The sequence below is a fragment of the Protopterus annectens genome, chromosome 6.part1 (genome assembly GCF_019279795.1).
Source record: "Protopterus annectens isolate FY-2018-M chromosome 6.part1, PAN1.0, whole genome shotgun sequence".
Taxonomy (NCBI): Eukaryota; Metazoa; Chordata; order Ceratodontiformes; family Protopteridae; genus Protopterus; species Protopterus annectens.
This window is the reverse complement of record NC_056738.1, coordinates 117630321-117657081: the sequence shown is the minus strand read 5'-3', so window position 1 is coordinate 117657081 and position 26761 is coordinate 117630321. Positions and strand designations below refer to the sequence as shown.

At 41.7% G+C, this 26761-nt stretch overlaps 1 protein-coding gene across 1 annotated transcript in view; it reads right to left on the bottom strand.

The window, feature by feature from the left end:
- LOC122805262 (dynein axonemal heavy chain 11-like) overlaps positions 1–26761 on the bottom strand; it is a 4596980-nt gene that overhangs the window by 3734564 nt on the left and 835655 nt on the right. The window contains exon 11 of the mRNA XM_044075350.1: positions 25133–25525. Within this exon, the coding sequence (XP_043931285.1) occupies positions 25133–25525 (393 nt within the window). The remainder of the gene's footprint in view (positions 1–25132; positions 25526–26761) is intronic.

Sequence of the window (26761 nt, the reverse complement as noted above, 5' to 3'; positions counted from 1 at the left end):
GATGGATCACGTCCTCTATTTTGGCACCAAAGAGAAAATCTTTATCCCTTTGGATAAATAAGATTGCCTAGTTTTAAGTTTTCTTGCCTCCTTCAATGCCTCTTGTACATCAGCACTGCCAACTGAAAAGGCAGGTCTGCAACTAATTTGATACATTTTTATATGGACATGGTAGATGACTTAGCAGTTGATAAGATCTTTCTGAATCTGTCTAAGACCTTTGACTCTGTACCCCATTATTATATTATAGAGACCTTTAAAGATTGGAGACTAAACCTGTTCATCATTAGGTGAGTTATAAAATGGCTATATAATAGATCAGCCAATGTGACCATTTGGGGATTTAGATCATGTGATCTATCTATATCTATGGGAGTCTCTAGGGTTCAGTCTTGGGCACTTTCCTTTTCCATATTTTTATGTCTGATATCCTGACAGTTGATAGATGCTGGGTTGGAAAATCCGCAGATAATCTAAAAGTGACAGGAGTAGTAATTCTGTAAATGACCATCTTGTGCTCCAACACTGTTTGGATTATCTTTTTGAAGGGGACCAACTTATGGCATAAGGTTTAATGAGAACAAATGTAAGGTGATGAATATGGGAAAGAAAATCATATGTAACTGTATAGTTTTGATTGATGTCCTTCCATTTCACTGATGCAGCATTCTTTACAATATGGATCCCCTGCCAACGGTGGCCTGACATCTGACCAGTATATCAGAGCCTTTAGGTTGCTTTAAGGTACGCCATATATCACAAGTCTGCTCCCCATGTGTGGCGTAGAGCATAAAGTTGACATACAGACATACCATCCTCAGAACTTATATGCTGCCAGTCCAAATGCTATTGTTTGATTGGTCTGAATGTCCACTTTGTTGCTGGTTCACCAAGCCATTTCAGATAAGTGCCCCATTGCAGTTTTTGCTCTTACCTTTTTTCTTTTTGTTTATTGCTTGTGGGGTTTCATGTCATCCAGAAAGGATAAATGCCAGTGCTGGAGACAGATTCCCTATAAAGACCATCACGAGCAGTGCATGCTTATTTTGTCTTGGTGCTTCCCATGACCACATGTCCTGTTCCATTTGTCAGGCTTTTGTTCCAAAGACTCTCCATAGTTGGATTTCCTCTTTAGCCTTGTATTTAGAAAACCAACATCTTAACCTTTTAGCGAAAGACACTATGGAGGAAACTTCCCACTCTGAGGGTCAGCTGTCCATGAAGAAGAAGACCAAGAGGTCTTGGTTTGATTCTTCCACTGTACTGCCCCACTGGACATCTCTCCTAAGGCTAGTAAAAGCCCAGACATTTGCCTGGCTCCTCTGCTGGATTCCTCTGCCATGACCCCTTTGGAGGCCAGCATGGATAAGACCTCCTGCACATCCCCGGAGGATTCGCAGACATCCACTCCAGACATTCAAGGGGAACTGCGGCTGATTTTTACCAAAGGGTCTAGGGGTGTTCCTCAGATTCTGATTAGAGAGGAAGTTCTGACTATGATTGTAGAATGTCATCCAGCATCTGAAACGCCTATGTTTTACAGAGCAGATCTCCCTTTGAAAAAGAAAAAAAAAACAAAGCATGTTTCTCCCACTCCTAAGGACCCACAGAGTGAATGGAAGAGTTTCACTCAGGGTTTGTTTAATGCCCTTTTGGCTTTGGAATCTCCTCAAGGAGTCTCTGTTCTTGCTCCATCTTGGACCTCAACTCCTCTTAAAAGGCCTAGGGAACAGGATTCCTCTGAGGAAGAGGTTCAGATGAGGAATCCCTTGCTTATTCATCCCAAATTCCTCCCCCTTTAGACTATGGTTCTGTGGAAGAGGTGTCTACTAGTCCTGACACTCTTTTTGAGGAGATTTCCTTTAGGGACACAGTTTCCAGGATGATATAATTTTTAAATGGGATTGTGCTCATGTTTCTGAGCTGCATAAGAAGTATTGCTAGCTTCTCCAAATGGACTCTCTCAAACCTTCTGCTGTCCCTCCTGTTTTGACTGCCTTGTTGGATGCCTTTTCTTCTGCATCTTAGACTCCAGATTCCCAGCCCTCTGCCCCCAAAAAGCCTGATAGGTCTTATAGGGTTCCCAAGGATTGCACATTTCTTTATAGATGTCCTTCAGCTGACCCCTCGGCACCTGTGGAATCTGACAATCCATCTCAATTTCTGCCTTCTACAAAGCTTTTTCCTTCTGATAAAGACAGTAGGACTAAGGAAAAGCTATGTAAGAAGATTTATACCTCTGCTACCTGGCTCTTATGGCTGTCACTTACCAAACTCATATGTCCAGATTTATTTTAGATTTTCTTTCTCAGGCCTGTCAGGTTATTTCTGACCTTCCTGATTCTGAAGGGAAGACTTTGGCTCTTTCCTTGTCAGGGACGACTTCTCAGTTGGCTCACCATTCCATTAAGTGTTGTTATGATGCAGTAGATGCTTCTTCCAGAGCTGCTGATTTTGGTTCTGTAATGAGGAGATATTCCTGGCTTTGGCTTCAGACTTTGCTTGATTATATTAAGGCTAAGTTGATGGATGGTTCTCTGGATAACAAACACTTATTTGGTGCAGCTGCTGCTTTGTTTAAGTCTCTTCAGGATAAGGATGAGGCCTTGTAGGAACTTAAACATGTTTTTGTTTTTCCTGTGCTGAAGTTTCAAAGAAATTACCCTAATAAGCTGGCCTTTCTTCATAGGCAGTCTCTTCCTCTTCCCAATGTTAAGAAAAGGGGTAAAAGGGCTCTTCCTGCTAAAGCTACCCAGACTCCTGTGACCCAGAAATCTTTTCCTGACAAGCCAGGTGCTGTCTGACTATCCTGTTCTTCTTAGCCACATTCCTCTTTCCCTTCATCATTCCCTATCTCTTCCAGTTTTGTTAAAGATTCATCAGGATTTCTGGGTTCTTTCCATTATTCACCTAGGGTATTACATGGTCTGGAAATCTCTTCCCCCTTTCAGGGGCATTCCTCAGCCCCATCAGGAAAAGTTGGCTTTCTTTCCAGAGGTGTTTCAGGATCTTTTGACTCAGAGAACTATTCAGGAAGTTCCAGTTTCTCAAAGGGGAAAGGGGTTTTACTCCAGAATGTTTTGTTTCCCAGCAAAGAGGGCACTTGGAGACTCGTTCTAGACCTCTTTCATTTGAACACCTTTCTGAAAGTCCCTTCCTTTCAGATGTTGTCCCTTCAGACTTTGTTCCCTCTGCTGCTTCCTCAGGCTTTTCCAGTGTCTCCTGACCTCAAGGATTCTTATCTTCACATTCTTATTCATCCCCTTTTAGGAGGTTTTTACATTTCTCTGTTGCTTCCTGGCATGTTAAGTTCTCTGCTTTTCCCTTTAGCATTTCTACTGCCCCAAGGGTATTCACCAAATTACTCGGTCCTTTGATTGCTTTTTGCAGGCTAAAGGGGATTCAAGTCTTTCCCTACTTAGACTATCTTCTGCTTCAGACATACTCTGCAGAAATTCTTCAGCAGCATCTTCACTTTGTCATTTCCCTTCTGCAAAGCCTGTGGTTCACTATAAAAGTCCCTTCTGACTCCTTTCCTGGATCATGTATTTCTGGGGTGCAGGATCTGGACTGTTCCAATACTAGCATCCCTGCCTCCTCCCAAGGCCATGCCTCTCATTACTTTCTTTCAATCCCTTCTTCCTCTGGTCTTAATCACAGCAAGAGAGTTTCTGAGAGCTCTAGGTTTTATGGCCTCCACCATTCCTATGCTCCCTTTTGCCAAACTCCACATGACAAAACTTCAGTGGTTTCTAAAGTCAGTTTGGCTTCAGCATTCTCATCCCCTGGACTTCTTAGTTCCTTTTCCTCTTCCATGTCTCAAGCTGGAATTTCAGTGGTGGATTCAGCCACTGACTCTCAATCCAGGGCTTCATTTTTATCCCTCTCTTCCCTCTCAGGAGCTGTTCACAGAAACTTCACATGTGGGATGGGGGGCATCCTTCAGCTCTCTAAATTTGCAGGGTCCTTGGTTGCCTCAACAAAGGAAAGACCACATCAATGTCAAGGACATGAGTGCTCTTTTGCTGGCTCTTCAAGCTTTTCACCCTCTATTTTCCCCAGAGCCTCTAAAGGTGGTTACAGACAATATCACAGTGATTTGGTATGTTAACAAGCAATGGAGGAAGAGATATTACATCCTTTGTAGGTTGGCTCTTCTAGTATCAGAACTAGCTATCCAGTACCATGTGACTTTTCAGGCAGAACATTGCGACAGACTCTGAACAGGTCCATAACACAATCCAATGAGTGGATGTTTCACATGTTTTGTGTTTCTGGACATTGTCCACCAGTGGGGTACTCCTCAAGTAGATCTATTTGCTTCCCCTCTTTATAAACAACTTATTTTTTGTGCCAGATTCCCAGGTCCTCCGATCTGGAAGGTGGATGCCCTCTCTTTTTCTTGTAAGGGGATGTTTCTTTAAGACTTTCCTCTCCTTTCCCTCATTCCAAACATCCTATTCAAATTACAGAAGGATGCTCCCAAAATCTTGCTGGTTAATGCCTTTTGGCCCAGACAGCACTGGTTCCATCTTCTTCTGCATTTAGCCATGGGAAATCATCACAAGTTACCTCACAGGATGGATCTTACTCACACAAGATAAGGGCTCTCTCATCCATCCTCACCTGTACACTCTTCAACTGACACTGTGGGTGATAGGATTTTGATTGCAGACAGACACCTTTTTTTCTGAGGGCGTGTTTAGGGTCCTGCTGGAGGACAGGAAACTCACAGTTAGGAAATCCTACTTATCCAAATGGAAGAGGTTTTCTGTTTGTCTTTCTCACAACCTGGATCCACTTTCCATGGATGTTACTTTGTTTCTGTCTTATCTGTGTGAACTGCTCAATGCTGGATTGGCTTCTGTTAAGGACCACTTATCAGCTGCCTCTGCTTGTCTGCCTTTATCACCTCCTTTAGCTTCTAGATTTTAAGCTAAACAGTTTCTTAAAGGCATCCTTCATATTAGGCCTCACAGGAAGGCTGCACCTCCTCCCTGAAATCTCAATTTTGTTTTAGAAAAATTGACCCAGGCTCCTTTTGGGATTGCAGTTTCAGTTTCCTTACAGCATTATTCTTGGAAGACTATAGTTTTTTTGCCTCTTACTTCTGCCAGATGGGTGTCTGAACTTCAAGCCCTTATGGCTTGTCCTATTTCTTAGTTTTCCATAAGGACAGGGTGTCCTTTCATACTAATCCTTCTTTTATGCCCAGGGTAGTGAATGAGTTGTCTCTTAATCAATCTATTCATTTGACCACTTTTGTCCCTTCTTTGCAATTGCTAGTGAGAAGGTGCTGCATACCTCCGATGTGCATAAACAACTCACATTTTATTTGGAAAAGACTAAGAATTTTCATCAATCTGATCAGTTTGTTTTCTTTCATCCTAGATCCTTAGGTTTGGCTGTTTCCAAGCAAACTGTTTCTCCTTGGATTTCTAAAGCCATTTCTTTTTGTTATGCCTTTCATGGCAAGAGCCTTTCTTCTTCTATTAAGGCTCATTCTACTAGGACTGTGGTTTCTTCTGGTGCTTTTTTCAAGGTTTGGATACTAACTCTATTCTTGAGGCAGCTGCCTGGCCTTCTGTGCATACATTTACCAAGCACTATAAGTTGGATTTAATTTCCAGAGGTAGAGATGGCTTTGCTATAGCCATTCTCCGTGGGTTCCTGGAGAGCTCTGCTAATCCATCCTCCTCACTCTTCTTCCCGAGATTTTATACTCTCCCTACTGTAAAATATACTGCAACAGTGAAGAGAAGGATATCTACCAATTGTGGTAAGATCTTACAAAAGTGTACTTTCAGTCATTAAAACAGTTTGTCTTATGATGATCTAAAGATCAAACTGGATAATGAATTGAAGTTTGAAGAATAGGTAAATATGTTATTAAAAAATATTCACTTATTAGGACCCTATTAAGAACTGTCTGTTCAAATGATGAGGCTGTTATGAGCCTAGTTTACTAAATGGTTATTAAACTAATTATGAAATATGGATCAGGGTTTTTTTTGTTTACTCTAGAACAGATATTTCTAAACTTGAAAGGGTTCTGAGGTTCTTTACTGGGAAGATAAGATTATCAGGCATCCATTGTGAGGCTAGACTGATGAGGCTAAACCTGTTTTTCATTGTTAATGGACTGTTTGGGGGTGAACTTACTTGGCTCTTTAAATTTTACAACAATGTAGAACTATGTAGCACTTTGGTGATCAATTTTAAACATCATGAAATAAGGATAAGACATAATCAGCATCTAGTAAATAACAAGAATAGGTGAACCATCTTCAGAAATAATTACTTCCAACTAAGAGCAGGAAGGAGATGGAATTTATTACATTCAGAAATTAAAGTGAAAGGCAGTTTAGAAATATTTAAATTTAGAATAGGTGAATCATATAGGGATAAAACATATTGGACACTATCTAAATGGGGGTGAAGCCTTTAATGATCTTTGTTGAGGTCTATGGACAATTTCTGAACATTGAAAGAAGACAGGATATATTTGCCTATGTTGGCATAATTTGGAAAGAAGAATGGCAAATGAATTTGTTGGTTCATATTCACCATGGAAGCCACTTTGGGAAGAAAGGATGGATTAGTACAAATGGATACTGTGTCTTTGTGGAAAACTAAATAAGGCTCTAAAGAAGACAGAGTTTGCAGTTCTGAAGCTCTTGTGGTAGAAGTTATAGCTACTAAAAACATGGCATCCATGAGAAAAAAAACTCAATTTCACTGTAGAAGCTAGTTCAAAGAGAGGTTTTGTCAAGGCCTCTAAAACAAAGTTGAGGTACCTTTGAGAGACCATTTCTCTAATAGGAGGCTGGAAAAGGAAGACATTTTTTAAGGAATGCCTTTCAAAGTCTGTGAGGAGATCTGGCTTCCTGATTAATATTATAGTTAGAAATAGATGCTATTTGAACCTTTATGGCGGAAAAGATGGAACCTGAATCGAATAAGGTAGCCAAGGAGTATACAATATCTAGGATAGAAGTGGAAAACAGGACAATGTCTTGGGAGAATGACCAAATAATTAAGTATTTCCAAATCTCTTGGTACAGCTTACAAGTAGAAGCATTCTGAGAACCAGACAGGATCCTAACTACATCAAAAGAAAGGGATGGAATATTGGCCATCATTGGAAATGGAGAAACCAAGCAGTTAATCTGAGGTTGAGAAGGTCTGGATGATGCTTCCCAGATAGGTGGGAAAGAAGATCCTGCTTGGTATCCAGAATCCAAGGTGGGCTCCTGATATGAGGCCTAAGAAGGAGAAATCAGATCTTAATGGGCCAAAGGGGGGCATCAAGGATCAATGATGCTTTATACCTTACTGCTTTCTAAAAAAATGGGAATCAGTGGTAACAGGGGGAAATTATACAACAGACCAGGAGGCCACTGCTCAACCAGAGTGTCTCTCAGGGACTGTTCCTTTGAAGGAATCATAGCAAAGAACTTGCTGCACCTGGTGTTGGATGGGGATGCAGTTAGGGTGGCCCCAGTGGTTGAATATATTTTGCGCTACCACTGGATTGACAGAACACTCATGAAGCATTAAGTCTGAACTGCTTAGCCTGTTCAAAAGGCAATTTAGTAACCCAGGAATGTGCATTGTGACTTGAAAGTGATACAGAGCTATTACCCACTGTCACATCTTCATTGTTTCCTGGCATAGGGGCTATGACCTTGTTCACCTATGTTTAATGACATACCAAACCATTGTTATATTTCCTTTTTGGACAGAAATCACTCCAGAAGGAAGGCAGTCCTGAAGTTCCTGCAATGCAAGGAGGACAGATCTCATCTCTAGAATACTGATGTGCAGGTTAGCCTTCACTTAACTCCATGATCCTTACATCGTTAGCATCTTGAAATGCCCCTCACCCAAAGGAAGAGGCACCCATGATGACCACTGCTGCTTGGGAGGGTAGCTGAGAAACAAACTGCCTCTCTGAATGTATGCAAGGGGAATCTAGCCACCATACCAACTGGGTTTTTTTTCAAAGACTGGTTATGATGCCAGTGTGGACAGAGGTTGAAACATTTGGGATCACCAAACTTTTAGGAGCCACTATAAAATTTAAACATGAAAATGAGTAAAATGTATTATACAAATGGATGTGGCCATTAGTCCTAGAGCCTTGATGGCCAGACAGACTGTGGGAGATGTCACAAGAAGAAAGATATAGATGGCGTTTGTCAAAACTTATATTCTTTCTAATGGCATAGATACTATTGATACACTCATGTACAAATTACATCAGGTCAACTGAATCTTTTGGGTGGGCTGCAGAACAGATTTCTGATGGTTTATGTAAATGCCCAAGGACAGACAAAGCTCAGACAAGTTATACTTGATTCAAACTACTGAATCCTTCATTGAAGAAGTTACAAGCCAGTCACCAAGCTAAGGTAACACCCTGATTCTCTGGAGTCATACCTGAGCTGCTACCATTGCCATGCACTTGCTGAATAACTAGGGGCTATGGTAAGACCAAAGGACAGAACTTGGATTTGAAACTGACTGGCTCCTAATCTGAAGTGTAGAAATCATGTAGATGCTTTGGCTATTTTGATGTGAAGGTAGGTGTCTTGCAGAACAATTGACCCCATCCAGTCGATTGCTCGAAGGCAAGATAAAACTGGCTGCCCCATGACCATCCAAAGGTGGGTATTTTTCATGAAATAGTTGAGATGAATGAGGTCCAGAATGAGAGTATGGTCCTTTTCTCTCCAGAACCAAAAAGAACCTGGAATAGATTTCTGGCCATGTCTTGTCCAGTGGGATCTCTTGGGTGGTTGTTTTTTCAATGAGAGACAAAATCTCCACTTCTGCTACCTCCAGTTGATGGGATGTTATGTCTGTAAGCAACAGGTTTACTTCTGGGTGAATACTGGCAAGGGGGATTGCATAGCCTTGGATATTATCCTTCTGACCCATTTGTCCTGCATGATGGCATTCCACACAGGAGAGTAGAGGAATAAATTACCCCTGACTGCCCTCAAATTGAAGCAGTCAGGCAGCCTTTAAGGGGCAGTGGCAATGCATGTCAGAAAAGGACCCATGCTGTCTCCAGTTTTGCAGACCCCTCCCAGATCCTGGGCTTGCATCTACTAAATGGGCCACCTCTGCTATGGACACCCCTGTAAGTGGTTGAATCAAATGGTTAATATTTAGAGTTCCTAAACCAGAGTGATTTTGATCCCCCTTTGGTTCCTACTGTAAAATCTCCATGGAGTTAAAAACTACACTCTGACAGCAGACAGCTTCTTGCCATCCTTCTCATACCTCTGCATCTTCTCTTTCACCGAAGAACCAAACAAGGATAATCTATTACAGGGGACATTTGTGAAGAATTCCTTAAAATTGTCCACAAAATCACATTGTCATAGCCAGGCTTGGTGTCTCATTGCAATTCCTGCTTCTGCAGCCCTAGTTGCTCTCTCAGTTGCATTGTGCATGAGCCACATAAAGAAGGTGGTGGTATTAATCATGATCAGGGAAGTCTGTTTCCTAAAGTTTGATTTTGGGGGCCTTTTCAGAGTGGCCAGTGCTAGTTGCATCACATCCCTCTGAAAACAATCCATATGTGTAGTATTGTTCAAGCACAATAGTGTCTGAAGCATATGCCCACTTCCCTATTGTCTCCATAGCCCTAGATTTCTTTTTGGGCAAGTAAATAGTGGCTGTATCATCAGTCAGCAGACTCTTGGCCCAGTACTGTCTGCCAGTGGGAAGCCTGAGAATTGTATCTGTTTTTTGAGAAGACTGACTCAAGTGTCAAGCTGCTGCCATGATCTCCTAACTGTAAGAACAGTTATTTTTTTTGATGGAGGTACTAACTAAGAAGTAGAAGGTGCGAACTGTAGTCCTCAAAGTGAACCACCTCATCTGGGGGGGGTATGTGGACCGGGATTCACTCAGTCACATAAGTTCAAGCATTTTCCAAAGGTGGCACCTTCTGGAGGGGACTGAAGAACACTCTTGATCTTCCCAGTCAGTATCAGAAGTGACTTACTCAAACGGAGTACATGTGCTTCCTTTCCATGTCTTCTTTCTTCAAATATCAGGAAGGAGTGTTACCTGACCCCTCAGTGGACTCATCCTACTGTGGTCATGTAGCTCTGAGACCTGACTGTTGGCCCTGACCCATAGATGCATGCTGCAGCTGAGATGCAAAGGAGCAGGAGTTGTAGGAGGATGAATCCCAAAGAATCCTGTGTGTCAACTCTCACGGGAGAAGAAATGATCCTCCCCATAGGCTGAAATGCCAATCTTCCCGCTGCAGGATCCAAAGACATTGCCTCTGTAACAAGATCTGTTCCTCCCATAGGAGAAATGGATGATGCTGAAGACAGAATAATGAAAATGGGGAGGGTGGACAGATTTGAACAGGGGATCAGTGATGAAGACTCAAAGGCCAAAGTCTCAGATACTGACAAAAGAGACATATGAGGCAACTCCAATGAAGGTGCAGAAGATATAGCACTAAATTCTCAGCTGTGATACAATCCTGACACCAAAATTATTGGAGCTGGATATGTCAGACTTCACCCCTTGAATGCCAAATCTGGTACCGTGGTCAGCACATAAGGAACAGGTCTTTGGTCCAGGACTGGCTATGGGGCCACCAACACCAAAATCTGCACTGCAGTAGCTAGTAAGGGAAACTCCATTCCAGTTCTATCCACCTTTAGAACAGAAGGGGATGGGAGGACTCCCATAACAATCTGTGTCATCATAAAGGCCCTCATCATGCAGTCCAAATATGCTTTGGAAATGCTTTTGTAAGTACTGAAGGAGCAAAGTAAAGAAATGGAGGAAGGACAAGATGGAATCCTGAATAAATCTCTTTCTGAACAAGTCCTGCTTCACTAAAGCAATTATATAGGTCAGCGCTAAAAAATTAAAAGCACTACACCCTCACAAACTCCCCTTGAGTACCTTGTTCCCCATTGGCCCTTTTTTTCAATTATAAAGGAATTCCCAATACTATTCTAGCATGTCCAAAGGTCAGTTGTCAATCTCCTCTCTGGTCCAGCTGGTGAATCTGGGAATCTTGAGGCAATGTTACAACTGCCTCATGTACACAGACAACCCTCTCCTCCTCCCAACAAATTCCAACACATGCGAGAGATGTAACCATATAGCCAAACTGGAGGCTAAGCTCTTTCAACTCAGTACTGGCGTAACCAGTCAGGAGGAAAAGGAAACCACACTCACTACAATTCCAGTCTCACACAGACCTACCACGACAGCAAACCAAACACATAAACACACAAAAACATACTCGGATGCTCTAAATAAAAATCTGCCTAAGCAGCAGAGACCTCCAAAGCAGACACCCAAGCAACCGCTACCCCAAAACAAAACACGTACAACACATAGCTCACAAAGCCAGTGTGCTGAACAGTCACAGCCCTTAAGGCTAAACAACACACCTGATACACTTGTAATAGGTGACTCTATCATTAGGCACACTGACGTCCCACTCAACAGGCTGAACAAGGAGAAGGTCACGGTGAGCTGCCTGTTGGGTGCTAGGATCCGCCACATAACACAAGCACTCAGGTCACTCCAAGGCAAGTACAAATATGACTCAGTCATTATCCATGCTGGTGTGAATGACCTGAGACGTACCTCCCTGGATTACATGAAAAGAGACATAGAGGAGCTCTCTGAGCATGTAGCCCAGGCCGGTATGACCCTGACCTTGAGTAGCATCTTACCTTCACCAAGAATGATGCCACAATATGAAGACAAGATGATCAATTTCAACAATTGGCTTAAGTATTGGTGTCATTCAAAGGGGATCCAATGCCTGTCAGCCTGGGATGACATGCTCGACAAGCCACAATGCTTCGCTAGGGATGGCTTGCACCTATCACCTCTGGGCTTTCAGATATTGGCAAAGGCTCTTGCTACCCCCATAGTGCCTTTTTTAGGCAAGGCTCAAAAGACAAACCCACCTCCATAGGTATCACAAGGGATAAGAAACTAAGAGTAATGCTACTCAATGCCAGAAGTCTAAACCTCAAGATGCATGCACTCGAAACTCTCCTTACCATGCACAACATCGATATCTGTGCAGTAACAGAAACCTGGTTCAAGGCTCCTGAGAGCACCCCAGCACTACCAGGTTATACCTCATACCATGCTTTTCGGCCCCAAAACTTGGACTGAACCACAAAAAGAGGGGGAGTATCAATATTCGTCAAAGATACCCACACCTCCAGGTTGGTGGCACAGCACGAAGCATCAGAGACTATCCATGTGCAACTAACAGTGGGTAAAACTGCCTTCCAGTTTATAGCCTGCTACAGACCACCCTCCCAAACCCAGGAACTCCACTCGGTCTTCCTGAGAACATTGGAAAATATGAAGGTCTCTCCAAACACCATTATATTGGGCGACTTCAACTACCCAAACATAGACTCGGAGCATTACTCTAGCTCCAACACCCTAGCCCAAAGGTTCCTAGAATTTATAAACTCAAATGCTATGGAACAACTTGTTACCACTCCCACAAGAGGGGAAAACATACTGGACCTGATCATCACCAACATGGGGACTCTATGCTCCAGACCAGAAGTGTGTCCCTCACTGGTAAGATCAGACCATAAACTAATCTCACTGGATATTGACATCCCAACCCCACCCCCTGCCCAGAAAAGCACAGTGAAAAACTTCACTAAAGCAAATTTCACACTCCTCAAAACTGAGGTGGAATCCTACAAAGCCCCCGGGCCTGTGGAAAATACGGCCCAGACTGCAGAATCCTTTATAAACGCATTCTATGAACACCTTCAGGAATGCATGGATCATGCAATCCCAAATAAAACCAAGACCCAATCCTGCAAAGGCAGACATCCTGTCTGGTGGACCCCAGCCATAAACAAACTATACAATAGAAGGAGGAAGCTACAACATGATAGAGCAAAATCCCAAAAAGGGAAGGCATCTCTGATCAGTATTAGCAAAAAACTACGGGCACTCATAAAATCGTCTAAGGCCAGCTCCAAGAGAAAAATTGCACAGGACACTAAGGATAATCACAAGACTTTCTTTAGTTATGTTAGGAACCTGGGTGGGAATTCCCAGATATGCTCAGAATTAGTCCAAAATGACAAAAAATACACCGAACCCACAGACATTGCCAGCATCCTAGCTGACAGGTTCAGTGTAAATGCCCCCCCCCTCCCCACCAAAAGGGCAAATATCTATCCCAGCAGAGTGCTGCCCCCTTGACATCTCAGATGCTCAGGTAAGAGCCGCCCTCTCCAAAGCAAAAAACACAGCATCAATGGGACCAGATGGTGTCCCGGGCTGCGTCCTACATGAACTCCAAGAAGAGCTAAACCCAAACATAAAACTACTGTTTAATCTCAGCCTTACTACAGGATATGTACCCAAAGAGTGGCGTACAGCAACAGTGGTCCCTCTCCACAAAGGTGGTGCCTCAACAGATCCTGGAAACTATCGCCCCATAAGCCTGACTAGCTTGGTCTGCAAAGCTATGGAAAGGATCATCATGGACCTTATAAATAAAGATATTGGGGACCTACAGACACTGGATCCTACCCAGTTCAGCTTTGTTAAGGGCAGATCCTGCCTCTTAAACCTGGTTGATTTCTTTGAAACAGTCACCAAGGCCATTGACGAGGGGAAGGTGGTCCACACAGCCTACCTGGACCTCAAAAAAGCCTTCGATACAATACCCCACTCGGGCATTATAGATAAGCTCACCAGCTTAAATATAAACCCCTATGTCACTAGATGGGGTGCAAACTGGCTCAAGGACAGAACCCACATGGTTAGAATTGCTGGAGCCATGTCAGACTCCAAACCAGTTACAAGTGGTGTCCCACAAGGCTCAGTCCTGGGACCTCTCTTGTTCGGTATATATTTCTCAGAGGTACAGGCCAACATGGAAGGACTGTGGCTGACCAAGTTCGCAGATGACTGCAAACTGGGTGCCATAATCGACTCTCCAGCTGACACAAGCATCCTCCAAAAGGGCCTCATAGAAATAGACAACTGGTGCCAGAGCCATGGCCTCAAGCTAAACGCCAAAAAGTGTATAGTCATCCCCTTTGGCAAAAACAAAGTGCCCACAAATTACCACATAAGTGGTAATCCATTAAATCTGGAAGAAGTAATTAGGGACCTGGGGACCCAAGTTGATAGCAATCTCTCATTTGACAACCACGTGGCCAAAGTGGTTAGAAAAACATTTTATATAGCCCACCTAATCATGAAGGGATTCACATCTAGATCAGGGGAGGTCATCGTGCCTCTTTACTCATCCCTCATCAGGCCCATAATTGAGTACAATGCCCCTTTTGGGATGTACCTTACCAGACACTTGCAGCAACTGGAAAGACCCCAAAAGTACCTCACCAAGAGGATCAAAGAGCTCAAACAGATGCCATATGCTGCCCGGTTAAAGAAACACCAGCTCTACTCAGTGGCATACCACCTACTCAGAGGCGATCTGTGCCTGACGTATAAAGCCATGTCCAACCTGTAATTAATGGACATGCTGCACCTCAGAAAATCCAAATCCCATCGAGCTACGCGCTCGAGAGACTTGAACCTCAGCACTGAAATAAATAGGACATGCTGGAGGGACAGATTCATAACCCAGAGGCTCCCTTCACTCTGGAATAAAATCCCAGTCCAGGTTAGGCAGAGTCCCTCATTGACTCTCTTCAAGAGGAATCTTGATGAGTGGATGGAGGATCATAGGTTTACCCCGGGTATCACTTCGGTGTCACTGTTAGACAGAGGCACAGTATACTAACCTCAAAAAAGGGCATAGCAAAAATTAATTTAAAATGGGTGACGAAAGCCAAACACTCTGGCTAGGCTTATAAATGCCCTAGGGCAGATAGCCTAGTATGAACCTATGAACCTATGAAGAGCTGAGAAGTTGATGGAAGAGAGTGCTTTGGTGTCGATACTACAGCTAGTTCCATTTGGGAGAACTTTGTAGCAGAAGATAGCTCCAACACTTTAGGTTGTCTTTTTCTTTCGGCTATGATCCCTTGGATTTGCATGAATATTTGCCAGAGGCCTTCTTAGACCTCTCTTGACTGTGTGTCTGGGGGCAATAAGGCCTTAATTTACAACATATTTTTAAAGTCTGAGAGGGCATTGGGCAGTTCTCATTCAAATGTTCACTCCCAAGCACAGAACACACGTCATGATTGTCTTGTGGTGGGATTTTGTGCCCACACTTTGACATATTTTTAATCTTTTTCTTTCGCTATGGTTGAGGATAGAAAAATAGTAATCGGAAATTAAATACAATTTTTTTTTAAGTAACTCTAATGATGAGTTATGAAAATGGAAAAGAGTAATCAAGGAAAAAGGGCTTCTTATAAGAAAATAGTATTAAAAGTAAGTAACTTCTATGAAGGCAATTAGACTAAGAAAAAATGAGTAAAATGTAACATTAATGTAATAGAAATTTTGAGAAGGAGGACTTAGCTGAAGCTAAGTCAAAATCCATGTCTGTTCACAATGGTGGTAAAAGAGATCTGAGGTAATTATACACACTGGAACATTCTTCAAAAGGATTGAGGCTATTGCACTAGTTTTGCTGGGGTCGTCCCTGACAAGCGTCTCAAGTATCCAAATGTCAGATCAGGTGGACTGAATGTGAGGATCCAAATGAATACACAGTTGTATATAAGTATATGCAAAATTGTATGCAATTTTATTTATTCTTTATCTCCACCCTCAGTATTATAGATTCTAAATTTATTATCATTGTACATCCTAAAAACCTGTACTTTAATAACAAAGCACCATTCATTGTGTTGTTAACCACTTTTACCATTTCAGCTGTTGTACTTGCCCCTCTGGGAATGAGTCATGGTTGAAAAGAGTCAAGTCTAACCAATGCACCTGCTTAGTTAACAGATGAACTAAACAAACAAATAAAAACACCAATAAAGAGGTATATAGGAGTTCCATGTGAGAATGACAGCTGAAAGAAAAATACATATATTGCTCTCTGTGCTCAGTGCATTTACAAATGTTAGCTGTACACCATGTATGTGTTAGAATATATGCAACAATATACTTTTTCCCCATTTTCTCTCTATGCTGCCCCATTTCAAAAAATATAACCTATATTTGCTTCACAAACAGCATGTTTCAGTGGCAAGTGCAAGATGCCCGATTGAACAAGAAACTGAGCACAGATATATAAAACCCCATTATGTAATCTGACATGCCTCTCAAACCCAGCACAAGAGTTTCTACTTTCCACTCAAACCAGGATCATAGGAAGTTACTAGGATACAGGCCTAGCCAAGAGTTTAGCCCATGCATAGACAAATCAGCACCCGATGCCCCTGTCCAACAGGGACACGGGTGGAATCTCAGGGATGTATTTTCTATTTCCGATCCAGTGTGCTTAAAAGGTTTCGCTTCATAATCTCAAAATGCCAGAATCATGAAATTCAGCATTTCGAGATTATAAAGCCAAAACTTCACAAATGCGAAAGGTTTAAAGTGCGAAATTTGAAATACTGATGTTAGTGCAATATAAAAGGCACTTCCAGTCTGTAGCATGTCACTGCCATGTCTAACAAGACAGGAGCTGGAATGTTTCAGTGCTCCTGGAACCATTGGAGGCATATACCACACAGTGCTGTCCCAGAAAGGAGGCTCCGAACTAATCCTAGATGGATATATTTACAACAGAGAAAAGGTGCTAAAGGAGAAATCGTACTGGGGCTGTAGGTTCAAGCACTCGGAGAAATGCACAGGTAGGGCCATTACTAGCAGTATGCCTGGTGGCGAAAAGCTTATAAAGATAGTATTACATACACATGCTGGTGACCCTGTTGCTGTAGAGAAGTATAGGATATGCACTGAATTAAAAATGAAGGCACAATACACAAGAGACAACCCCTGCCTGATAGTGGATGACGTCTTAGCTTCCACATCGGAGGTAGTTACCCCAAGTCTACTGAACCATAAAGCATTGATCCAGCAGGCTGGAAGGGTTCGAAGGAACAGCATAAGGGTGCAGCCCCTAGTGTAGTATACCTGCAGGATATTATGTATGAGGAATTCCCAACAAATTCTGGGGTGTTTGATAACAAGTCCATGATAGATTCATCAGCAGAGAATGTTGTGGTTGTGTTTTCAACTGTGGAAAACCTATTAGATCTCAGTACCACAACAATATGGCTCATTGATGGTACCTTTCTTTTATAAGGGCATAATGTGCCGGCAACTATATAGCATTCATGGCTTGCTTACCTACAGTGGATTCCATAAAAGTGTACCGTTGTTGTACTGTCTCATGACAAAAAAAAATCCTTAAAGTCCTATAATTTCATGTGGAACTGTTTGCTGCTACTAATGGATGAGCATGGATTTGAAGTAAATGTGAAATATGTCTTAAGTGATTTTGAGATTGCAGCTAGACGTAGTATTACACTTAATTTGGAAGGTGTAACCCCTAAAGGTTGTTTATTCCACTTTTTCCAGAATAAATGGCGTAAAGTGCAACAGTTGGGTTTGGCGCACGTATACAATACAGACTACTCATTCCAATTACATGTTAAATGCTTAGTTGTTCTAGCATTTGTGAATGAGGATGACATTAAAAACGCCTTTCACACTTTAGCAGAAGTGTTTCCACCCCAGCAGAGGGAAATGGTCAGGTATTTCAGTGATTGGTATGTGCTGGGTAAACTTTGCAAGTTCTGCACCCGTACAACTGGTGTATGAAGATTTCCACCATTATTCCCTGTGTGTTTTTGGAATGTGGATGCATTGAATATGCTTTTTCTGCCTCATACCCAGAATAGCATAGAGGCATGGCATCACAGGCTAAAGTGCCTGTTAGGACACAGAGCAACTGATTTAACCATGTTGCTGAAGGTATTAGCTAGAGAGCAGGACTGGGTGGAAGAGCTGCGGGTACGGTTACATTGTGGAACAGCTCCTTCAACTAAAAGGAGAAAGGTAATACAGCAGGATACTCAATTAGAAAATGTGCTACAAAATAGATCGTCGTACAGTACATTGGACTTTTTGATGGCTATTTTCAGGTTATTGAAACTGTGAGTTGGGCATATTCTTCATGCTTACATCATGGCGGCATTACAATGGTTCAGGATGTGGGAGTTTTGCAGTTATGTGAGTTGCGTTATATTGATGTGTATAGGAGATCTATGACAGTCCTGCATTTAAGAAGCTGTATTGTGTGGCATGTTTACATTGGTGGCAGTAGTTCCTGCTATACCTTTACATTTATATCAGCAGAGGTCTGCAATGTGGATGTGCATAGCGTGACATTTCCTGGTCTTCTTCATTCAAAGTGTGACAGATGTTGTATGTGTGCCCTATGGCAGGACAGTGTATCACTGTACTGTATTTGGAGTGGTTTTGTGTTGGTTTTGGATTCATCATGGACATTGGAGATCTGTTTTCTGTTAATGAAATGTGTCTGTGGAATTTTCGGTATTATGATAACGGTCGGTGTTATGACATTCGTGTTTGTGATGATTGGTATTTTAAACTTTCGCACTTGTGAAGTTTCAACTTTATAATCTCGGAATGCTGAATTTCATGATTCTGGCATTTTGAGATTATGAAATGAAACTGCTTAAAAAGGGGTAAAGAGGTACTCTGCTTGATGTGGAGAGAGAGTTTATTCCATAGATGGGGGAGTCTCTGGGACACAAATCTGTCCCACCAGCAAGTCCTATTTAAGTCACAGACCAGGTTGAGGCCGCGTGTGCGGGTTGCTTGAGTGGAGCTTCACTTGCGGATATGCAGCAGTGCCATCAAGGCGGGGTCCGAGATCACCTTGTATGCCAGACAGAGGTCACCTCTGAGGAGTCTGTATGAAACAGAGTAAAGGCACAGGGCTTTTAGACTATCTGTGTATGGTAGATGTTTGACGCCCTGGATTCTCCTGGTAAGGAACCTCTGTGGTCTCTCCAGCTGCTGCATGTGCTTTGTGAGGTACATGCCGAATGGGGCATTGTACTCAATAATGGGCTTTATAAGGGAAGAATACAGGTATGTTATGACTTCCATGTCCCTGGATGAGATGTCCTTACTTATGAGGTGGGCCATGTAGAAAGCTTTCCATACAATGGAAGCAACATGATAGCAGCCTGACTTATTACCACCATATTGCTTCCATAAAATGGAAGCAACATGGTGGTCATAAGTCAGGCTGCTATCAATCTGGGTGCCCAAATCCCTCGTGACTGACTGCATGCTTAGAACATTGTTATTAATGTGATAATTTGTGGGGACATCTCTCTCCCCAAAGGGGATAATGATGCATTTTTTTGTATTCAGCTTGAAGCTATGTTTCTGACACCAGTCATTTGTTTGGGTGAGACCCTCTTGAAGGATGTCCATGTCACTAGGGGAATTGATGGCAGCTCCCAACTTGCAGTCATCGAAAACTTGGTCAGTTATAGGCTACTGGTTTTGACCTGTACCTCAGAAAAGTATATCCCAAATAACAGAGGCCCCAAGACTGAACACTGGGGTATGCCACTTGATACGGGTCTACTGTTTGAGGTGGTGTCCCCTATTTTGACTAGGTGGATTCCATCAATGAGCCAGTTGGCTACCCATCTAGTAACATATAGATTGATGCCTAGTTGAGAGAGTTTATCTATTATGCCCAAGTGGGAGTAGTATCGAAGGCTTTGGCCAGGTCAAGGTAGGCAGTGTGCACTGTCTTCCCCTCATCCATGGCTTTGGTGACTGTCTCAAAAAAGTCGACCAAATTTAACAGACATGACCTCCCCTTGACAAAGCCAAACTGTGTGAGATCAAGTGTTTGGAGGTTGCCAATGTCCTTGTTTTTGAGGTCCATGATAATCCATTCCATGGTCTTGCAGATCAGGCTAGTTAGGCTTATGGGTCTATAATTTCCCAGATCAGTGGACGCTCCACCTTTGTGTAAAGGGATGACAGTGGCTGTCCTCCACTCAGCTGGGAAAAAACTGGTACTCAGGCTTTGGTTGAATAGGGTGCCTAATGGTGCTGCAAGTTCCTGCCTGAGTTCATGTAGGATGCAGCCTGGAATGTTATCGGGTCCCATGGAGGCTGTATTTTTTGCCTTTGAGAGAGTAGTAATGACCTGATCCCTAGATATAAGGGGAAGGGGGCAGGAACTGGGAATGTCCAGATTTACTGATGGGGGGGGGGGCAGAGGGGTGAAATTTTTACTGAATCTGTCAGCCAGCAAGTTTGCTATATCTACGGAATTTGTATATGTGGTGCCCTTGACCATCAGTTCTAAATAGATGTGGGTGTTACCTTTGAGATTACGGACATATGTGAAGAAGGCCTTATGACTGTCTTTAGTAGATGTGGCCAATTTGGACTCGAAGTTTGCTTTGGAGGATTTTACTAGTGCTCTTATTTGCTTGATTAGGCTAAGGAGAGATTGCTTCCAATTGGGCACCTGCCTCTTCTTGGTCCTGGTCAGCATTTTTTTTTTCTTCTGTTATAGAATTTAGTTATTGCAGATGTCCACCAGGCAGATTTACTCTTCCTTGCGAAGGATGATTTAGTCCTGTCAGGTATTCCTGATTCCATGCATCTACATAAATGTTTGTATAGTAATTTGGTATACTTTTGGATACTGGTGCCAGTTCCTAGTGAGGTGAAAGGGGCTGTGAAGCTGTTTATACCATCCCTCAGGAGGCTGTAATCAGCTTTGGAGAAGTATTTTTGATTTTCCCTAGCTAGAGATGGGGGGGGGGGGGTTGGGGGAGATGGTGACTTCAAACATGACCACTTTATGGTCGGATCTTACAAGGGAGGATGATACTGCAGGGATGCTTCAGTGGCTACTCATGTTGGTTAATACCAACTCCAAGATATTATCACCTCTTATGAGGGTATCGACTAGCTGTTCCAAAGCATTTGCATTTACAAAATCGAGGAATCTCTGGGTATTTGTGTTCTGGCAAGAGTAGTTCTTCCAGTCTATGTTTGGGTAGTTAAAGTCACCCAGGATCAGGGTGAAGGGTTGAATCTTGATAGATTTGAAGAGGTCTAGATAGACAGTTTGGGCATCTTGGGTCAGATTTGGGTGCTGGTAGCTAGCTGTTATTTGCATAGGGGTCTTGTCAATAGTTAACTGCACCTGGAGTGTCTCCTGTGCATCATACAGTTTGACCAGCCTAGAGGTGTGTATGTCTTTAATATATATATATTGAAACTCCACCTAGTTTGGCTTTACTACCCACAGTTTGGGGTCTAAATGTATGATAGGATGAGTAACCAGGTAAGGCTGGGGTGCTCTCTACAGCTTTGAACCAGATTTCTGTGACCACATAGATGTCAGCATTTGCCAGGGTTAGGAATGCTTGCAATGAGTGCAGTTTCGTGTTTAGATTCCTAGCGTTTAGCAGCATGACCTTTAATTTGTTTTTTGTTTAAATTTTTATGTTGGTAGTTTTAACCTCATCACATTTCCTAAAAAAGGCACTATAGGAGAAGCAAGAGCCTTTACCAGAATCCTGAAGCCCAGGTGAGACAGATGCAGGCCATCTCTAGCAAAGCATCATGGTCTGTCGATCATATCTTCCCAGGCTGTCAGGTACTGGTTCCCTCTGGAATGACACCAGAAACCAAGCCAATTGTTAAAGCCAATCATTTTCTGTTTGTATTGAGGCATCATTCTAGGTGACAGTAGAATGCTGCTTAAGGCTAGGGACATACCTGCTTGGGACACATATTCAGCGAGTTCAATCATATCTCTCTTCATATAGTCCAGGGAGGTACATCTCAAGTCATTCACACCAACATGGACTATGACAGAGTCATAACAATACCTGTTGTTCAGAGACTTGAGTGAGTGTGTGATATGGTGGATTCTGGCCCCTGACAGACAACTAACCGTGACTTTCTCCTTATCCAGCCTAGTGAGATAAACATGTGTGTCTCACAATGGAGTCACCTATGACTAATATGTTAAATTTATGGTTAAGTCTTAGTGGTTGTGAGACAGAGGTGTGTGAACTATGAGTGGTATGTGGTATGGAGGGCTGTGGAGATCACATGTGTATTTGCCTTAGAGGTTTTTGCCTCTGAGGTCTCCTTTGTTTGGGTATGTTTTGTTGAGGACCTCCACATATGTGGGTGTGTGTTGTGTAGGTGAGGGTGGTGTTTGAGGTGTAGGGATTGTGTTGACAACCTTCTCAGTGCCAGATATGCTGGCTTGTGAGGGAGAGAGCTTGGACTCTAGCTTCCTAATGCAATTGCATCTCTTGCAAATTGTGTTCCTAGGTGGTAGTAGTAGGTGGTTATCTGTGTACATAAGGTAGTTGCTACACTGTCTCAGAATGCCCATATCAACCAGACTGGCAGGAGAAACGGTGGGAAATTGTCCATCCATATTTTTCAGACTCTGAGAGAAAAGGCCAGGGAGAGCTAAGGGGTTAGCCCAAAGCCCAAGTGCTTAAACCAAAACTAAGTGGCTTAGAATAACACTTACAATTTAAACAGGCTATAAACAAGCAGTAACAAATGCAACAGAAAGGATGCAACTGAACACTTTAGAGAAACCACAGCAAGTAGCAGAAAAGGCAAGATGAAGTAATGGAGTAGGAGGAGGAAACACAAATACAGAAAAAAAAGCTGAATCAAGTGTTTTTTTTTATTAAAGTGGAAATGGAGGGAGGAGGAACAGAAGAAAATTCAAGGTTAAGGAATGTAGGGGTCTGACTTTCACAAATGATCTCTGTATTGGGTAGAATGAGCTAATGAGATGGGACTGGGAGTGTCCCTTATCAAATTTACAGTAGGGGCTGGCAACAGCAAAAACAACAACTATAAGAGCACAACTGCAATGGGGTGGGTGAGTGGGTGAAAAACAAAAATTCAATCACAGATCAGCAATTATATAAATGGAGACACAGAAAAGTAAATAATTCAATCAATCAAATAAATAAATAAAAGCAATGCAGTAAACTAGTGCAGAACTGTTACACAAATAAATAAAAAACAATGCAGTACTGATAAGTAAAATAAATACAACCAGTGCATTGCTGATAAGAAACACTAAACAATTAAAGTGTGAAAAATATACTTATGTAGCTCTGCAATTCAGATAGTTTAAGAAGCATTCTCTGTCAGGCACAAATGAACCTCAGCAAGATAAGCAGTGATTCAACTCAAATGTAATATTTTTATACCAACAGATAAAAGACCCTTCCAAAGTCACACCCTGAGACAAAGAGATAATACAGAAGCTGGCTGTCCAGTAGGGGCGGGTAACAGCAAAACTGTAACAAACTATACAAAAATTCAACCACAGATTAGCAATTATATAAATGGAGACACAAAAAAGTAAATAATTCAGTCAAACAAATAAATAAATAAAAACAGTGCAGTAAACCAGTGCAGAACTTTTACACAAATAAATAAAAAACAATGCAGTACTGATAAGCAAAATAAATGCAACAGTGCAGTAAACTAGTGCAGAACTTTTGCACAAATAAATAAAAAAACAATGCAGTACTGATAAGCAAAATAAATACATCCAGTTCAGTGCTGATAAGAAACACTGAACAATTAAAGTGCGAAAAATATACTTATGTTGCATGGTAACTCAAATTGTTTAAAAAGTATTTTCCGTCAGGCACAAATGGAGCTCAGCAAGATAAGCAGTGATTCAACTCAAATGTAATATTTTTATACCAACAGATAAAAGACCCTTCCCGAGTCACACGCTGAGACAAAGAGATAACACAGAAGCTGTTTGACCAGTTTTAGCTCTCTGGACTGAGTACACCACAAACTCCCAGCAGCAGCGGGCGACAGCAAAAGCCACAAACTATACAAAAATTCAACCACAGATTAGCAATTATATAAATAGTGACACAGAAAAGTAAATAATTCAGTCAAACAAATAAATAAATACAACAGTGCAGTAAACTAGTGCATAACCATTACACAAATAAATAAAAAACAATGCAGTACTGATAAGCAAAATAAATACAACCAGTGTAGTTCTGATAAGAAACACTGAACAATTAAAGTGCAAAAAATATACTTGTGTAGCTCTGTAATTCAGGTTATTTAAGAAGTATTCTCCATCATAAAACAGTGTATAAACTGTTAATGACATAAAAAGTTGATGGCAGGAAACAGTTTTAAACACTTTCTTTCTGATATCCTAATAGCCAACATTTAGGTAAGCATCAGTATGAGAACTACTAACCCCAGTAATTAAAATAAGTTGTTTATGTGTGTATAATAAAATTTAAACATTTTGTTTCATCCTCATTACCTTCTACTACTTCTTCTTTTGGCTGTTCCCGTTAGGCCTCGCCACAGCAGATCATCTGTTTCCATTTCTTCCTGTCCTCTGCAGCTTGCTCTGTCACACCAACCACTTGCATGTCCTCTCTCACCACATCCATAAACCTTATCTTAGGCTTTCCTCTTTTCCTGTTACTTGGCAGCTTCATCCTTAGCATCTTTTTCCCAATGTACTCTGCATCCCTCCTCAGCACATGTCCAAACCAACATAATCTTGCCTCTCTGGCTTTTTCTCCAAACCTTACAACCTGGGCTGACCCTCTAATATACTTATTCCTAATCCTGTCCCACCCTTGTCACACCCAGTGCAAATCTTAACATCTTTAACACTGCCACGTCCGGCTCTAACTCCTGCCTTTTTGTCAATGCCACTGTCTCAACCCATATAACATAGCTGGTCTCACTACCCTCTTGTAGACCTTCCCTTTCACTCTTACTGGTACTCGTCTGTCACAAATCATTCCTGACACTCTTCTCCACCCACTCCATCCTGCCTGTACTCTCTTCTTCACCTCTCTTCCACACTCACCATTACTCTGAACTGCTGATCCCAAGTATTTGAACACATCCTCCTTTGCTACCTCTACTCCCTGCATCCTCACCATTCCTCTGTCCTACCTCTCATTCACACACATATATTCTGTCTTAGTCCTGCTGACTCATTACCTTCTAATTTGAGTAATTAAAGCAGTGAATGAAATATTTATTAATTAGTCTCACACTCCACTCATTCATTGCACTATTAATACAGAACATAAAATGGCAAAACATATACATTGATATTTCAGAACCTGACCTTTATTAGATGATGGATCTTTTCTCCAGTTTCTTGAATCATTCTGTAGTACTTGTATGTTCTTTTTGTGTCTTCTATAGCAAGAAGAGATATGTCTCTGTTGTTTTCTCTTACAAGGAATGTTTTTTCACTTAAAGTGTCCATTAGTTCCTGAATCTTCCCAACATTCTGTTTTGAATTTAAAATCCTACTGTCAATATTAGAAACCAAATCTCTTGTTTCTTGAATATAATTCCACAGATCTTCACTCTGCCATGTTAGAGTCTTAAGGGCCAACTGCAACTGTTCATCCATTTTCACCAGGTCAGACCTCACAAGCTGAAATTCAACATCCAGAATGGTTGTGTGTATTCTGTTATGCCACTCAGTGACCAGATTTAAAGCAGCAGTATACTGTTAAGATAAGAAATAACATTTGTTCAATTAAAACAGAAGAATTACACATTGTGCAGTAGTTAAAACATGTCAGCTGCCTGTACTGTATAGTTAGCTAAAGCTAACTAGGCTTCATTCTCTTCAATCTCACCTGTGTTACTTTATCAAAATGACAACTTGATTAATAAAGAATGTATTATTTGGATTTTTCTTTAAAGCATAAAGAATTTCAAATTTATATCACTTTTATTTAAGTGCTTATCTAATAGTTTTGAGTAGCTTAATGCAACGATATTAGTTTTCTAAAACTTAATGAAATCTTTTTCACTGATTTGACATACAAAGTACTTTGATCATCTGCATCTTTTTAGTTTACACATACAATGATAACACGTGTACAATGATAGCAGGTAATTTGGAATCAGGCTTCCTTTATAAGCTTGTTTATAGACAGGCTTTACACCAATGTAAGTCACTTAAACCGAAAGCAAGTCTTTCAGGATCACAGCAGACTTACACTGAGAGCAACTTTTTTAGGAATGTGGACATAGGCTTCACACAGGTTCTAACAAGGGCCTTCAGGTTTCAAAACCAATCGCATATCTACTGCATTTACACTAATTTGTATAATCGGAGTTTTGACATTGATATGCAATGCATCAAATAAATATGCCATTGTACTGTGTAAAGTAGGGCTGCTAAGGATTGTTTGCTAAATGTATTCAAAATACAGGTGCATAATGTATTTCTAGAAATCACTGTGTCATCCAGAAAGATGGCCAATAATAGGTGGCAAAAAAATGAGATGTCACAGACTCCAAAAAGATGCATAGCATGTCAAACCCAGCAGCCACTTTATAGAGTGACTCAGCAAATAGTTGTGTACAGAAAAATAAGTTATGTACTTACCATAACGTTCCATGTGAGTTGTTCCTCTCACCTTCATTCTTACTGATGGGTTTGGAGCTGATCCCTCAGCTCTGAGTCGGCCAAATTTCAAAGCTCGAGGTCTCCAAACAGCTCAAGGCCGAAACCCTATCCCATGATGCTCCTCTACTTCCCTCAGATCTTGTTTGCCGCCAACTAGTAACATACTCACACAGTAAAAACACCATACTCATAATTCCAGTAACCGGTGAAAGGAAAAACTCCTCAGAAAAGACCAAAATAGGCTGAAAGAGTCAACTCTTGAACTTCCAGACATGGTTGGGGGTAGGAGGGTGGGTTGTAAAAATGAAGGTGAGAGGAACAACT